General features: G+C 39.1%; 1 protein-coding gene across 2 annotated transcripts in view; it reads right to left on the bottom strand.

Moving 5' to 3' along the window:
• cntfr (ciliary neurotrophic factor receptor) overlaps positions 1-18162 on the bottom strand; it is a 222296-nt gene that overhangs the window by 131112 nt on the left and 73022 nt on the right. Inside the window, exon 3 of one of the 2 annotated variants that reach the window (XM_061062199.1) lies at positions 3995-4076. The exons of the other annotated variant lie outside the window; for it this stretch is intronic. Within the exon in view, the coding sequence (XP_060918182.1) occupies positions 3995-4076 (82 nt within the window). The remainder of the gene's footprint in view (positions 1-3994; positions 4077-18162) is intronic. 2 annotated transcript variants of the gene reach the window in all.

Raw genomic sequence — 18162 nt, forward strand, 5'->3', positions numbered from 1 at the left:
AACTGTTGAAAAGCAGCTAACATGATGCTGAAAATCAGATAAGAACATATGATATTGTGAGGTAGATTTGGTCCTCTGGTCAAATAATGTGATTATTCTGTTTACTTAAGGCCGGACAACTTGTAAATAGTGATCGCTCACCTTTTCACCTCGAGACACCTCCTGCCTCATGGGGATGCATATTAAACATGTACTTGTTCTGCTGGCCCAAATGCCCTCAATCTGATGCTAATGAATAGAAATGATCTTATTGATACTTGAATGGTATTCTTTCCTCCTCATGAGGTCAGGTACAGAAATTCAAGGCTAGGGGCACAGCAGGTCTGAAGGTCAGCGTCCAGCATCTAGTTTAAAGACATCTTGGAAATACACAAGTTCAAAATCTGAAAATGTTTCTGAAATTTCATTAAAATTGTGATTGAGACTATAGTAAAGTTTCATGACATAAAAGGGATTATAAGTATAAGGGTATAAACCATAAAAAAAACATCTGACTCTGTGTCCCCATGCTTAAACTCTCATCCATTCTGTATTCTCTCAATATCTTTCCCCCGATCTGTCTTGAGTCTTTTCCACCCACATACAAAATGTTCTGGTCCCTCTAACCATCGCATCATCTGTTTCTCACTCGGAATCAAAAGTCAAATTCCCATTCAAGGTAGTGTAATTGGCATAACCCCAGGGGCTCATTCCTTTTCTCTCTGCGGGTTGATAGCTTTCAATTATTTTCATTTTCCTCTGTTGTTGCAATGTGTCATTAGGGTGCTATTCTTTCTGTTGCTTGGACTTCAGTTTGACTGTTTTTTGATCAACATGAATCACCTTACAAAAGCTGAATGGCATATCCAATTAATGTTGTCAGTATTAAATCAAAAAGGAGCTCTGCTTTTGGAGGGGGGGGGTTGTTTCTAAAAAAAACAAATGATGGTGTAAATACTCAAACATAGGTATATTATGTATGCTTATTGTTTTTCAGACAACTAAAGCTATTATATTCATGCAGTAAATACATTTACTTGTTTATTTTGGATGTCAGTTCTCTCTTACATGAAAAAAGCAGAAGTTTGTTTCAGTAAATACTCTTTTAACACATTGTTTATTTACTTTCTTTTGCTCCAATATCTCTTCAAACAACTCGCTCCGCCCTGATCCATTCCCTGTCTTTCATTCTGTCATGTCTTTGTCTCAGTCTGTTGACTTCTGTATGTGTGGAGCTTGTATCTATTTGTCTGACTTTGTCTTTGGATGTCTTCTACCACTGTCTTGTGTTGCATATGCACTTCTGTCATTAATTATGAAATCTCAAATGGATTTCCTACAGTGTGTGTGTGTGTCTGTATGTGTGTGTGAGTGTGTGCGTATACGTGCATGGTTGAGGGTGCGTGTGTTGCATGTATTCTTCCGAGTGGGGCATAGTCCAGGGAATTCTGTCAATCAAACTCGCAAGCAGTTTGTCAGAGAAACGAGGCACTTTCTGAGACAGACACAATCAGGCATGTGTGTTCCTCTGTGAGTAAGGGTTTGTATATATATCAGTGTTTCCCCTAGGTTTACAGCGTTGGGGGGGTGGGGACAAGCCGACATGCCGACACGGCGACAGGACGACACAAACACTTGAAGGAATCTTGGTGTTCATGTGCTGTACTTTTAATGACAGCTGTCCTTTTCTATCTGAAAGGTATCCTTAAATTACTTCTTTCCCTGATTTCCGACTCTATCCACTATCCTATCCCTACAATAAAGGCACAAAAAGCCCAAAAATAAATCTTTAAAATCTTTAAATCTTTTTTTTTTACTTGACCTTCAGGGGAGGCGGGCAGCCCCCCTAATATAATGGTAGGGGAAACACTGTATATATATATATATATATATATATATATATACATATATGTGTGTGTGTGTGTGTGCTTGCAGGCAGAAGAGATTTTGGATGAGACTGTACAGGCTGGTAATACCTCTGCTTTAATGTTGTTATGCAGTGCATGTCTTGACATATATCTCTGTGACATTAATTATTTTTAAATGTACAAAAGTGTGTGCATTATGTTTCATGTATGCTTGCATGCATGCTGCATTCTGAATCTAAGCAGCATGAATACTATGACAAGTGACAGCCACACTGCAGCGATAAGACAGAACTGACAGTTATCTTCCTCTACTCATGTAATTCATTTCATTCTTTTTCCATATTTGTAATTCCCTCAGGTGTTCCTCTTTCACCTCTCCCTATCCTCTATTTTGCCTGCTCCCCTTCCAAACTGTCTTTCTTGTATAAAAATAGATAAGGATTGATCAGTACAATAGACTAACATTGAAACCAAGTAAACCAAAAATGCAGTTAAGGAAAGTTGTTGAAGGGTTTGAAAAGATGGAAATAAAACAATGGACATCAAATCTCTGCACCTGAATCCAAATGAATGAAAGTAAATGACTTTTTAGGACACATTTTTAAGGGGACAAAAGGGTTTTTATCATCAACACATACCCATTTGTTTGTGGCACAACTCTCATTTTCTTCTAAGTTTCCCATCAAAAGTCACTCATTGTTCCTCCTCCATTTAATTCTCAATCCATCTGTTTCCGTTTGCCTTCCATCCCTTCACTATGTAACCACTTCTTGTTTTCTCTACATCTCCCTTTTTCACTTACCTTCTCTGCTGCTTTCACTTTATCCACAAAGACAACAGGCCCATCTCCGAAGAGGTTCTATGCTCTGTTGCTTTGTGTGTGTGTGTGTGTGTGTGTGTGTGTGTGTGTGTGTGTATGTGTGTGTGTGTGTGTGTGTGTGTGTGTGTGTGTGTGTGTGTGCGTGTGTCTGTGTGTGTGTGTGTGCGTGTGTCTGTGTGTGTGTGTGTGCGTGTGTCTGTGTGTGTGTGTGCGTGTGTCTGTGTGTGTGTGTGTGCGTGTGTCTGTGTGTGTGTGTGCGTGTGTCTGTGTGTGTGTGTGCGTGTGTCTGTGTGACCCTCGTGACAAAGTGATGTGCGTCACTGGGGACTTATTGACTCCCTTAGACTCTTTCTTTGGTCAGCTGACTTAAACAGCCAGACCTCGTTGGCTAATAAGCCAAGGCGACTCTCCACTAAAAGTCAAGTGACAAATTGACTTCTCTCTTGAACACACACACACACACACACACACACACACACACACACACACACACACACACACCATGTACACACTTGGTCTAATTTACGGTCATGCATCTTGTGTGAACTCTGGAAAGAAAAGTCACTGCATCATGAAGTTCTTTTCAGTATCTCTGTTCTCCCTAGAAACCTCACAAATCAATTGAAACATGCTCATGATCACAACTTGACTGGCTTCTTTGTTGGACCCTTATTTGTTACGGAGGTATCCTTGGTAATCTGGCCTCAATATTAGCCACATGCAGTGAGGTATGAAGAGCCATTTTCGTCGGCTATTGTGGCTCCAACTGGGCTTCAACAAAGGCTAATTTATCTGCAGCACCTGTGATGTCCTGTGAACAACCAGCTAGTGTAGCTCAAGTTCTCTAAATACACAGTTAATGTATCCCTATAGTCTTACTCCACAAGTGGTCCCAATAAGAATGTCAAATATATAAAAAAACAAACTTGTAAACGCAGTTACATTGATGGAAATAAAAGCAGTTAACATTGAGCTACAGCAGAATGGGGTAACTTGTGCATAGAAGAGGTGAAGTTATCTCATTTCAATAATGATATAGGCTAATTAAAAACCTGAGGTAGAACAATGTTAGGATAGGTATGAACAAAGAGAAATGGTAGCACCACATAGACTACTTCAGCATGGTTAAAATAAAACTGACACAACAAGTTGTTAGAGTACAGAGCAGCAGTGTTCAGTGAAAGAAGAGTGAACTGGTGTTGACTTTCTGAGCGTGATGAAGAACACAGTGGAGTTGGGCAGACAACATAAGGGCTAGAAGCACCCGAGGCCTAAGCAGAGAAGAAATACAGTCCAATAAAAGAAGAAGATTAAAATGCATACTCACCAAGCTGACTGCGTCTCTGAGCGTAGGCTACCACCACCGCGGCCAGAACTACACAGCACAACGATGTCACAAGGTTTGCCATCTGTAGACACACACACAGCAAAGTCATCAGCGTGAGCGCGTGCAGGAGTCAGACCCGGCCAGTGAGTGTGTCCGCCTGTCGTCCTGATTGACTGACAGACCACATAAGACGCCTACAACACCATGTAAGAGATGGAGAGATAGCTGCTTCCTGTTCTCTCTGTATTTCTCAGAGTCTCTTTACCTCACTACTGTAAGCCTGTAAGTGGGGTTTCTCTTCCTCTGCTGTTCCCTAATCTGCAGAGCCCTTTTTCCAAATGGCAATCCTTTCTTTACTTCTTTAACTGTTGTTATCCTCTATAACCCCCCTCTCTCTCTCTCTTTCTCTCTATCTCTGTTCATCAGCTTAATGGGTCCATCCTCTTTGGGATGGGCTATGGCCAGCAGCTCTTAAAGGTATAGTACACTATAAACAAAAAAACAGCTGATGTGTAACACACAAGTACTCATGGGCATTCTGGTGTCAAATGGTTGTTGCAAATACATTTTTTTGTAAATAGTTTACAGTTAAATGTGTAAGAATAGTTTTAAGTTGCTCTTATCTCTTTTGTCATATGCATTCATTGTTTTGTTTCATCATATCATCACATTGATGTTCTCTGTCTTTTCAACACCTAGTTTTTTTTGTATTGTTTTTAACATTCTTCACATTTTTCTTCCTTAGGAGTAGCTCAACATTTCTGCAAATATTTATTTTCAAGATGAGATGAGAAGATAGATTTGCAGTAAAATCCTAGTGCTGTTAAAGCTATTGTAATGAGCCAAATATTGTTTTATTTTAATAAAACTGCCACAACATGGGAAAGATTCATCTAACTTAGTTATCAAAGTGATTTCATTGATTGACTAATGAATGGATTGTCATGAAGCAGCACCAAGCAGCAAAGCTAAAGTAGCCCCCCCTACCCTGATGAAACAGCAAACCGGCCTATCACAAGTAACTATCCTGGCACAGTTGAAAGTCAACAAAATCCAACCTAGCAGCATATCTGAAGCTAATTTATGCATACATTATTACTGATGGTTTATTTGATGCATAAAGTATGATTTAGTGAGCACAAGTGTTATTTTTGTCCCTTATTTAACTCGTGTTGACAGTAGGCAGGTTTGCTTCACCAAGAAAAGAAATCCTTCATGCAACTGCCTGAACATTTATCATTCCTGTTTTTACTTTTTAAACATGCAACATATTTATTAATTGGTCGGCACTCGAAATGATCTCTGTTGTGAAAACTCTCCTCCGCTGGTAGGTGTTAGGTCAGAGGTCAGAGTACCCTCCAACATAACTACATCTTTGGAGCTTGTAGGGATATGCCATTGAGGTATTCAAGGACACTTGAGCAGGGCAGATTCCTGCCAAGAGGGGGGCTTGAACCTGGAGACTCCCATTAAATTTGTGGCCTCTTCTTCCGTCTCTTTTATCTCCCTGCACCTCTTCTTCTTCCTCTGTCCCCAATCCTCTGTTCAGCTAAAAGAGAGATAGTTGGCTCTCTTACAGAGAGAGGTTGTCTAAGGGTCTGCATGCTGCTGAGACATGTGGTGAGTAAGGTGTATGTGTCTGCATGAGGAGAACAGACTGAGCGCTCTAAATAGAGCCAAGGAGGAAAAGTGAATTTCCTTGTTCTTTTGATGCAACACTCCAGTTGTTACAAACTACTGTCTTCTTCCATTATCTCAGTCTTTGTTAAGCTTCTTTTTGTTTTACTCTTCTACCCTAATTCACTGCTTCATATCTCTTTTAACATTTCACTGTCACGTTGTCGCTCTCTTTTCATGATTGTTTTCATCCCTCCATTTCTCTACATTTTATGTTTGCCTGTCTTTCGTTGTTCAGGCTCAACATGAACACAACTACACCATGTAACAGCAGCTCACAAGACGAGTTACATATCTGTGGTATGGCTCAAGAATGTTCAAGAACATGAAAAAGCTTTTACAGTCTGCCTCAAATGTCAGAAGGCAATAAAACAGTCAAGAAAAACCAAGTAAATGTTTGCATAAAGGTCCAGAGTAAAGAGAAAGAAAAGCTTTTACACTCAAACAGCTCCTTTACTTATTTTAAAATTATGAAGTTTTTAAATCTATATGTCAAATCAACACAAATGTAATAATGGAAGGCTGTCAACATACAAACATCATTGTTCTCCTTCAGGGTTAGAAAGTAATGTAATGTAATGATTATTGTAATTTTCTAAAATGTTATCTTTCATATAAAATGAGTTATGTAATATGTTAAAGAGCCCATATTATGCCCTTTTTGGGGTTCGTATATTTAATCTATTTACCTACTTTTGTACGTTCACAATAGCTAAAGTTCTAAAAAAGTGTCTGTTTTCATGTACTGCTCCTCCTTGCCCCTCTCTCCGCTCTGAGTCCGTCAGCTACGCTCTGCTGAACCCCCAGTGCAGAGCCCCACGTGGGCCAAGTCTGCTCTGATTGGTCTGCTGATCCGCTCTGTCGTTATTGGTCAGTTGCTCAGCACGCGTCTCGGAAATGTCCCGCCTCTTTTACCATATTGGGAATGCAGCCACTGGCTCCGTCCGAGGGAAGCATAAACATTAGCACCTTAGCACTACTGTGCTACTGCAGACTACGGCATATCATGGGCGTGCTACAGAAGTTAACGGGCGTGCAACATGAGCTGCTGGGCTTGCCACAACGAGCCAATGGGCTGAGATCAGTGATTTCACTCTGACAATGACGTTGGACTGACAAATTTTAATCGAGGGGGGCTAGAACCGAGCATTACATGCGGCTAATGCTACAGCTAACAGGAGGACGTAGGAGAAGCCGCGTTTCCACAGACTTTGAATTTTTGCACATAGATGTGCCTAAACATGCACAGGACACTTGGAAAACACACTAAAGAGCATATAAAACCAGAAAAAGCATAATATGGGACCTTTAAAATAAAAATTTGCCTTAAAACAGCTCCCTTAAAGTTATACTGAATCGTTTTATTCCCCTATATTTACCATTATTCACTCTAGGCCCTTTCTTTGTTGCTGGATGCAAAAGAAAAATTCTGTGGAATTTAGCTATTTTCATTTTGCTTAATCTCTTTGTTGTTGTTGAAGTGTATGACATGTCCTGTGCACTATGCAGTTTAAATTTTTATTCACACTAATTCTAGCATGACTTCAGGCACACAACTGAACTCTGCCACATCAACTTTATGATGCATGTATGAAAGTAGAACTAACAGACGTCTGCAGAGGGCTTCTTTGTATCAGCTCATATGTTCTTCAGGTTTAACTCATGTGCATCAGGTATACTAGCTATTTAAAATTCTGGCATTTTAATTTAAGATATACTGCATTAAAAAGGAGATGGTAAATGGGCTTAAGCTTGTATATCGCTTTTTTAGTCTTTTGACTACTCAAAGTGCTTTTACACAGCATGTCACACCTACATATTCACACCCTGATGGTAGAGGCTGCTATGTAAAGTTACTATCGGAAGTTACTAATCCCATTCATACACATTCACACACTGATGGTAGAGGCTGCTATGTACAGTTACTATCAGAAGTTACTAATCCCATTCATACACATTCACACACTGATGGTAGAGGCTGCTATGTAAAGTTACTATCGGAAGTTACTAATCCCATTCATACACATTCACACACTGATGGTAGAGGCTGCTATGTACAGTTACTATCAGAAGTTACTAATCCCATTCATACACATTCATACATTGACGGTAGAGGCTGCTATGTACAGTTACTATCAGAAGTTACTAATCCCATTCATACACATTCATACACTGCCAACAAAGCAGCCAGAGGAACTCGAGGTTTAGTGTCTTGCCCAAGGACACATTGGACATGTGGTTGCAGGAGCTGTGAATCGCACCCCCAATCTTCTGGTTGAGAGACGACCAACTAAGCCACATGCAGCGGCCCGGAGAGGGACACTATTTGAGTTTTTAACATATTAAAAGATCTGTTTGCATGAGTATGCGACTGCTACTGTGACTTTGGAAGACAGAAATGAAAGTGAAAGTTTGCATGTGATTGAAGGATAGAATGTGTTTTTGTGTGTGGGCACAGTTCTGTTTCTGTTTGTTTTTGTGAGTGATTGGCAGCTCATATGTATTTCATCTGAGCAGATATTGAGGAGAGTGACAGGGGGTGAAATTAAAATTGCATCCCCTGTCAGAGCATCACAATCTCTGCTCTTAGAGTGCTGGTTTGCCCATCAAAACCAAAATGCTGTGTGTGTGTGTGTGTGTGTGTGTGTGTGTGTGTGTGTGTGTGTGTGTGTGTGTGTGTGTGTGTGTGTGTGTGTGTGTGTGTGTATTTAGTGGGGCTTCTCTGGGTGCAAATGCTCCAGTGTGCTTGTGTGTGTGTGTATGCTTGAAACTGTGGGGGTATTTAGCCCGTCTATCAGAATACAATACAGTTTTGAAATCTGACAGCTTCAGATCGCTCACATAATGACAGCCCACGGCCGGTTAGCGCTGCAATCACAGAAACTCAATACAAACCCTCATCCCTTCATCCATCCGTCCCTCTCCTAGCCCACCCATTTATTCCCTATTTTTTCTTCCCCTCTTCCATATTTATTTATTCATTTCTTATTGGAGGGGAAAGGGCTGAATAGGCGTGATTCTTTTGGCTGCTTAATTAAAATATATAATTCATCGCTGCGTCAAATGATTTTGCCTCTGCGTCTTTGTGGAGTCCGATTTGGGAACATTTGCATATAAATTGGAAAGCCAGGAGGGAAATACACTAGGCGGGCCAGGGTGTGTGGGAGAGAGAGAAAGAAAGAAAACATGAGGCATCCTTCTCTTAAAGTAATGCACATACATAGTCCCTTGTTTTTTTTTTCTTCGGCTTTAATTCACTTTAAAGCATTCACAATTATACACGGAACAGATAGTTTTCAAAATGGCACAAGAAAACATCTTGTTACTTACAACTTGGAGACCTGTCTCTTAAAAAAAGTATTTGTGTCTACTTACGGTCATAATAATCGCTCAATTTCATTAATTACTCCTTCTCAACATTCACCATCACATATATGACTTATAGATGCAGATAAAAACAGAAGGGCTGAACTCCCTCCTTTGAGCAAGCTGTCAGATATAAAATAGTTCATTACTAATGTGTCTGCATAGAAATATAGAGAATCATCCTCATGGCTAATAAATGACTGCTTTGGTTTAAAGCATCAGCAGTAGTGTTTACAGCCCTTGGGAACATCAACCTTAGCTATCAAATGTACAGAAGAAGCTAACAATAGATGATTTCAATTATTATTCTTCAGGCCATTAGCAGAAAGCTATTTGTCTGAAGAGTTTTCTTTCAAAGTGAAATATCCATCATATTAAATCAAGGGCGCCCGATCCGACAAAATGTTTACAACATAAAAAACAAGACATATTAAATAACTTTTAAAGGTTATAGGGAACCATCTTACTCAGCAACTCCTTTAGGGTATGTGCTGAATTGAGATTTATGGATCGTAAAGGCAGTAAAAGTGTATATGATGCAGTGATAGTGGTGCATTATCCTCCTGGGATGTAATTGGGGGTCACCTGTTTTAAAGATGCTGAAACCAGTGTGTCTGGCATCACTGCGCATGTTAAATAGTCTTTAAAATCACACATTCTGCTGCCTGCTTGCTTTATATTCTGACTTACAACAACCCAACTCACCATCTGGAGGAATAGGCTGTGCATATAAACAGGAAGGAGTGCCTTATATAGCAACCAGTGAAAGTTAAACAGCAGAGCCACACGACACATCTCTTGGAGCCAAAAGATAGAATCTCCTCAAGGATTAGTCCCTTTTTTTATCCAAAAGTTTCCAAAAGAACTCCAGAGCCCTGATAAAAGTCTCAAACGATGGGGAAATACCAGTAGAACTTAGGACAAGGAGAAAAGGTGAAACAACTCCAAGATTCATTCAAGGAGGATATTATAATTTCATCATCATCAAGAACAGTAAAACCTAGAAAACTCTGAGGTGAGGCATCCTGTCCAGGGGGTTGAGTCTTACATCAAAAGGATCCTCATTGCAGAAATAACATCTCACTGTACAGTGTCTAACTGCCTTACTATTCAAACATTACATTTGCCCTACCTAGGGGCAATGTAACACAAGCAACTTTTTTTTCCCGAGCCACAGTACAAGCACTTATTTCAGCATCTTTGTATTATTTTGACATTATGCTGGGACCTACATTAGGTCAAAAATAGCAGCTTTTCACTGCCAAAAACATGCTTCTAAAAAAAACCAAATTTTCGGGTTCTCAGCATCAAATGAAAGCAAAACTCCTACAATTCTATAAAACCCTGCATAAGGACATTAGAAACACATTTTCAGAAATACAGTAGTAGCAACGTAACATGCAAACAGTTTTGTATAAGAAATACAAATATGCAACAAAAAAACCTTTTGGTGTACCAACATTCAAAGTGTGTATCTAGTTTTTCAAAAAGCTGATAAACATTACAAATAAAAACCTTCATCATCAGTTTGTATGGTTTAGTTCGGTTCATAAAAAGTGAACACAAAATGATAAAAAAAACAATTAAAATATTTGTACAAATGAATACATAGTGCTTAAGTACAATCAAGAAAAATATGCAAGTAATAAGCAAGACATTATACAGTCAATGTTTCTTTGTTTTTATTCTAATGCTGAAAAATTCGATTTTTACCTTAAAAAAAAAAAAAATCCTAATTTTTGTTTTAAAATGGCCACAAAAGTCATTCCTTCAACGAAGGGAGAGAATTAACATTTATATTAGCCTCAGCAGCGGCTGCAAGTTTACAGACAGGTGTTTATCACCCTTGTAATGCAGTATTAATTAGCTCAAATGCTAATGAGTGTACACTTCTTGTGACCTAGACGACCATAATAACAGGAAAAATTAGAATAATGGCACCTCATTCATCAATAACTGTCCTACAGATGATCCTTTTGACCAGACACACGCTTACATGCATACACAAACACATCATTGCACATAACTGTTGCCATTGTAACCTTTAAAGCCATGCTCCCGATCCAATAATACAACTTCCCTATACCCATAATGCTTTGCTTTTCTTGGCAACACTAATTCTCTCATCAATCATGCAGGATTGCTGCAGATTACCATCAAGCACCGAGTGGGGCGATGTGTTGTGTGTGTGTGTGTGTGTGTGTGTGTGTGTGTGTGTGTGTGTGTGTGTGTGCCTAATAGTTGGCTGTTGGCATTTTGGTAACAGCTCATACACATCCAGTGCACACACACTGATGTGCACTGTTGGCATTTGGTTCAGAGTGTTGATAGCTGGATCAGCTGTGACCTTTTTCACAGCCATTGTAGCTATAATTGCTCACTAAAGACGACGTCAATTGTGACTCAAGAGGTAGCAGGAGCACACGTCCATAAACACATATGCACACACATATCAATACACACCCTTGTGCGTTTGTGTGTGAATGACGGCTCCCCGGCTCTTGGTGATAAATTCAGTCATTGATCACATGTGACTGCTCTCAGCTGGCTGAGATTTAGAGGACCAGAACACGTCAGCTACTATGTATCATGTATCCAGAAGCACTGCTGCAGAGGTGCTGGTGGACATCTTCTTGCAGCCAGCTAGAAGACAATACTTAAAGTCTGGCAGTGATACAAGCTCATTCTTGGCAGATAGTGTCTGTAATAATCTATCGGAAGCATTTATGTCATATGTATATACTATCAAAACCTTAATATTATTAAATATAATGGATTAAAAATAAATGGAGTTGATACGGATGCAGCATAAACAGCATTCACACCACCGTGACAGATTAATGTGCCTCATCATGCCTATGTCAGGTAACAGATTCCTGATGTGCATGTATGAGTGTTCATCGTGTGCCTTTTCTCTTTTTTTTTCCCCATTTCAGCAAGAGTGTGTGTATTTGTGTGTGTGAGGGTGTTTTTTTCTCCACCCGGCCATCTGGACCTCCTTGTGTGTGTAGAAGCAGATTTAGGTGGTTAGAAAGCTCTGGAAAAACACGGTGTTACCTCCAGCCCTCTCACCTCTGAACTCTATAAGTGTATCAAAGCTAAGAAAACAGGGCACTTTGTGTGTCTGTGCAAGTGTGTATGACTGTGTGAGTGTGTGTGTTGATTGGTTGTGTGTGTCAGCATTCTTAGAGCCTATAAGGCTTTGAATGATGGGTGTAGACTCCCCTTTGTGAACAGGGAGGCTCCACGAGCTACCCAGCATGTGTGTGTGTGTGTGTGTGTGTGTGTGTGTGTGTGTGTGTGTGTATGATGGAGAGTGTGATGTACGGGCTGTGATGTTCTGAACAGAGGTGTTTTTGCAGGGAGTTAATCAGAACCAGAGCTGAGGACTTGCCTACAGAGGACACACACACACACACACACACACACACACACACACACACACACGCGTCAATGCCCTACCTTTCCTTAAATCAATAACACTGAACTGCGGTAAAGGCATCAGTTTTTGTATGAAAAAGTTAAGTAACATCTTCACATATATGCCACTGCTACCTATTTTGTAGATTAAATAAGTTTATCTGTTTGGAGATCCATGTGATCTGCAGAGTCCCTCTGCACCTTTAAGAAAAAGCTAAAGACCCTGCTCTTTATGAACACCTACTAACTTAATGATGATGGTCTCCATATTATTGATGATGATGATGATGATGATGTTTTTTGTTTGATAACGACGACTTATAAGATGGTTTCTATACAGATTAGAGCTCTCAAGAACTGCCCTCAATGTTGTGCTTTGCCTCTGGTCACTTCCTGTCAGCACCTGTGTGTCCAATCAGACTCAAAGCTGATCGTTTGCTCTTACTGACATTGTTCCCTTTTTTCTAGATCCTTGCTTGTGTTGTACTTACTCTCTGATGTACGTCGCTTTGGATAAGAGTGTCTGCTAAGTGAATTGTAGAATTGTAGAATTGTAGAATTGTAGGAGCTGCAATCCTTGATTACTTTCATCACAAGCTGCTGGCTGCCTATGTTGTCCTGCACTCTTATTTTCGGTTGATCGTTGTTATACCCGTCATCATCAACAATCCTCCACTCACCCGAGTCACCTGATGTAATAACAGAATTTGGCATGATGTAGAAACACTAGTAACTTTAACTCATCGTCTTTAACATACTGCTCATAACTATTACCAAAAGAGCAGAAACACACATTACATATCATAACTTGAGGATTGATTTTTCAGTTCATTACTGATGATCAGTAAACTTAAAATATCCAATGTTCATTTAGCAGGGTTTTTTCCTGGCTCAAAAAGAGGCATAGCTGTTTCATACACCCACATGCATGTGTAACTTGCATACTAGCTCTACCAAACACTTTTGACAAGCGACATATTTTAATTGTGTAATTGAAGAAAAGACAGTTCTCATATTAAAGCAGGTTTTATGAAAAAATCTAATAAATGTGTCCTTTTTAATATTAAATTCAATACAACATAAAATGTTGCTAATTGCACCATTAAAAGCAAAGATTTGAGACATTCATGCAAGAAGAAACTGGCATCTATTATTTGTATGAAAAAAAGTTTCCTTTTACACTAGTTAAAGCAATCTTGTTTAAAATTGGTGAAACAACCACACTGGAATACAAAAGAGTAAGCATTTGTTGAGTCTCTGTTCAGATGGAAATGAAAGGGTAAATGGACCTGAGCTTGTATCTGACACTGATGCTAACTTAATGCAATTCTACACTTCATACCGCTCCAAAGACCTGTAAGCACACTTTGATGTAAAATCATTGAGTTCACCTTTCAATAAACATGTGTGCCTGACTGATAAAGATAACATCACAGGGAACAAGATCACAAAATAAATAGTAGAGGACAAAGACTGAGGTGATTATTAACCTGTGACAAGAAATCAATAAGGTACATATGTTTATTTTCTATAATGTCTACATTTGATGTCCCTTAAAGTAATTATTTCCAATTAAATCAAGATTCGATTTCACTCAATGGGGCAATCCTGCAGTTTAACATCTACAAAAAAGCCAGCAAGAAGCTGAATATTGACCTCTGTACCATCCAAGTTAAAGCATTAGTTTTGGCCAATGTGATGAACGTTATATAGAGAATAAGTGCCCATTCCTCTGACCGGTGTGTTGGCCTCCTTTGACATGACTCAACATGAGGGAGTATTTCTTCCCTCAATAATGAAAAATCATTTAATCTGACATCTTACACAGCCAACAGGGTCCAACAGGGTCCTGACTTTCAAACATGCAGAGTCTAACCCTATTCTTGGATTTTTTTTTCTTTTGCACAATTGCTGTTGCACAGATGCTGATAGTTACATTATTACAATGATTTTGGACTTCAAATAGAGTCTAGCACAGCTGCATAAGAGTAAAAGATATAGATATCAGAGATCTACAAATGCAAAGAACTAACATATATAAAATATTATAGACAGAAACTAATGATTTTGTAGTGCTAATGTGTGCTTTTCTTCTGTCCAAGAGTTTCTTTAAATGTAGATCTTTAGACCATTGGTGTTCAAAAATTCAGTTACTACAGAATGATAAGGTAACCTTGAGAACACAAAAAGGCACTTGAACTGTTAACTACAAAGGGATTAGAAATATTTACAGTAAGAAATGGAGCTGAATGGCCACTGTGTTACAAGCCACAAGTCAGTGATACAAAGTTGACCTGTTTGTTGATGATAAGCAAAAGCTCTGAATGACTTCTTTTAAAGATACGTAATTCTAGGTTTGCAAGATTTAAAAAAAGCTGTAATCAAAATGATGCGTGTATTAAACATAAGTTCCTGCCATGCCTTTTGATCAGATTTTGTGTTTTCAATGTTTAAATATAAAAGACTTTCATTAAGAGACAGATTTTTGAACAACTGTGCCTTGAATCTATTCTGACTGACTTTCTACTACCTATTCCATTTTGTATGCAAAGGGGGAGATGATTCTGAAAAAAAAAATTTTGAGAAGGAAACTGTGAATGTATCACATTGTATATCTTCAGTTTATTACCACAGCGGCATCTGCTTTTATTTCATCAAAACAAGAGGTTATTGATTTCCTAAACAAGCTGCAATCGTGATCAAGGCCTTGAGTACGACGGAATTTTGAGTGACAGACAAGTGAGAAGACTATTGAGAAGATTGAGTGTAGCATAAATCCAAGACAAATCAAATGTTCCTTAATTTACTGTCTTATTGCATATTACTTGTGTATGTTTATGAGAAAGAGAGGGAGTTTGTGTGTGCATGCTTCCCTGCATGTGTGGGAAACTAAAAACAGTGTGTTTATTCAACCTGTATGCCTCTTTCATAAATATAGAGGATACAGTGGAAGCAGAGACTGTACACACATACACTACACAAAAACACGTGTTGAACTTTCCACTGGTCTTTACCACAGGACTCTATTTGTAGAGTAGATTTCTGATGGCCGTCATGTCTATTAGATGGGTGGCCTTTTAACACACAGGCAGACAAATATTGTTCAGGCACTAACACACACACATGCATGCTAAAGACGGAGGACACAATGTCAGTGGATAAAATGTTATAAATATGAACTGGACCTAAAACATATCCTGGAATACACACTGTTTATGCACAAACAAACACACTGTAGTTAAGCACAAAACCTGCATGCACCATAAGTTGGGTGGCCCAGAACCTCAGTAACCAGAAAAACATACTAACTATACGGGAGCATTCACTAAATACAGTTAAGTGTCTGTTACTTCCTTCTAAGCAAATACGTGACTGAAATAGTAGTTGTGTGTGTGTGTGTGTGTGTGTGTGTGTGTGTGTGTGTGAGTGTGTGTGTGTGTGTGTGTGTGTGTGTGTGTGTGTGTGTGTGTGTGTGTGTGTGTGTGTGTGTGTGTGTGTGTGTGTGTGTTTTCAAGGATATTTTGAAAAATTAGCTGGATACAAAAGTGATGAAGAAAATTTGAGTAATTCTGCAATCTTTTTTTATAACATTTTTGATTGCAAGACAAAAGACAAGAACATAACAACAAAACACAAACAGGCAAAGAATACAAGAGAAACAATAACACTGAGCATGGATTTTTCGGACAAAAAAACACAATTTCAAGAGCAATGGGGTAGCACGGCGTGTTGTTTTGATGTTGGTTTATGAATTTGAGCGTGTGCAGGGATAGTTCTCGAGAGTTGCAGCCCTGTGTGCATATATAAGTGTTGAGGAGTGGGGAAAAAGCTGCAATCTGTATTGATCTTAAGTCCACATACAGTATATGAGATCCACAAATAGAAGTGAAATGTCAAACAAAAAAGCATGGATTGAACTAAAGTCATAGACTAGATTTTCAGCAGTGCACTGATGCACGTAAACCTGCTGAGCACTCAGCACATCATCTTACATCACACTTTGTTTTTAGCCCCAGGAAGAGTCATCTACTGCTGAACAGCACTTCTCTGGAGGACTACTCTTACTCATCGCTGACTTAACACTGATGTCATTATCTTAGATCACCCTCTGTCTATAGGTTTGTGTGTGTGTGTGTGTGTGCCCCTGAGAGAGTATGTCATTCATTATCTCAGTGAACTCTCCATGTTCGCCACAAGCCCTATAGGCAAACATTCTGTCAACCATCCCCTTATTTTCTGTCTCCCCCAGTGAAGCTATATTTCAACATTTTAACTGGAGCTGTCTGTCTCTCTCTCTCTTTAGATCCCTGTGCCTCACACCACCTCACTTTCCACCTGCTGCCTATCTGTCATTTCTCCATTTTTTTTTTCTGCCCCTCTCTGTTCACCTTTCCCACATGCTCACCTCTGTCATTCACGTTCATCCTTTCAAGTCCTGCACTTCTTCCTACCCTTTACATCCCTTTATATATCTCTTTTATCTCTCTCTCTCTTTTGTGTCCTCCAGTAAATGCTGATGACAGCATTTCCTATTTTCACACAGCGTCGAGCTCTGAACTTCCCGAAGGTATTGCTATGAAGATGATACACCGATGAGTAAGTATGAACTGTGACTACCTCTGAATGTAAATCTGTTCCAGTGAATGAAAAAAGGTTCATTTGTCTTCATATAGAATGAATTAGCCTGGCTTACAGCAGATAGGAGGTTTAGTTTCGATGTCACTGAGCCAAAATTCAAAGTAGATATTTGGCAATAAGCCCTATAAATTACCGTTTACGAGAACATGATTTTTACTCTTACTTGAAAGCTTGTGAGTTTGGAAGTTGAGCCCCCTCTTACAAACAGGTCCCCCTCCAGCAGAAAACTATACTGTTAAAATGCCTTTGAGCAAGGCATTAAAAATCCATCAACTCTCGTGAAGATTCCCATGACCAACAACTGAAAGCCGTATTCATGAGGACTACCTCACAAGTTGTTTTTGTATGCTTAAGTGCACAGAAGAAAATTGGATTTGAATCCCTGCTGAAATGAAGAAGCTCAGTCACCATCACCTGAATCAATGTATTCATAGTTTAACATATGTTCCTTCAATATTGTGTCTGTGCATGTACTATGAGAGCAATGCAAATGTCTAAACGTATCTGGCCATTAAAGCTCATTCTTTTAAATTGGCTCTTACATACAGGCAAAATACATGATTTTTGAAAGTAAAAGTTGATTGAGATTTTTAAATAAGTGGCTGTTTGTATCACAGATGCAAAGAAATAATCACATTTCAATGAAGTGAGTAAATTAAAAAAGCAAAATCAATTCCTTCAACACCACAACAATGTGCTCACCTATATGGATCTTCAGTTCTTTGATACTTTATATCATTGCATGTTAAATACAATCCACTCTGTAGCAGCATGTTAGTGTGTATATGCACCAAAAGGTTCATATTGGGACTATAAGATATAACAGTAAAATAAATGTTTATTAAGCAACTATCTGTTAGACAGCGCCAGGCCTCTTTGCGCCAACATCTTTAATCTTTAATCAGAACTGTTTCATCATAATCACAGGTGCTAACGTTAATATTAGACTGATCAGCTGTTCAACATGAGTCTGGTTCTGCTCGAGGTTTCTGCCTCTTGTGTTTTTCCTTGCCACTGTAACTTTGCTAAACATTGCTTAGCGCTGTGTTCATGATGGATTAATGTTG

Source organism: Labrus mixtus, chromosome 17 (assembly GCF_963584025.1).
Source record: "Labrus mixtus chromosome 17, fLabMix1.1, whole genome shotgun sequence".
Taxonomy (NCBI): Eukaryota; Metazoa; Chordata; class Actinopteri; order Labriformes; family Labridae; genus Labrus; species Labrus mixtus.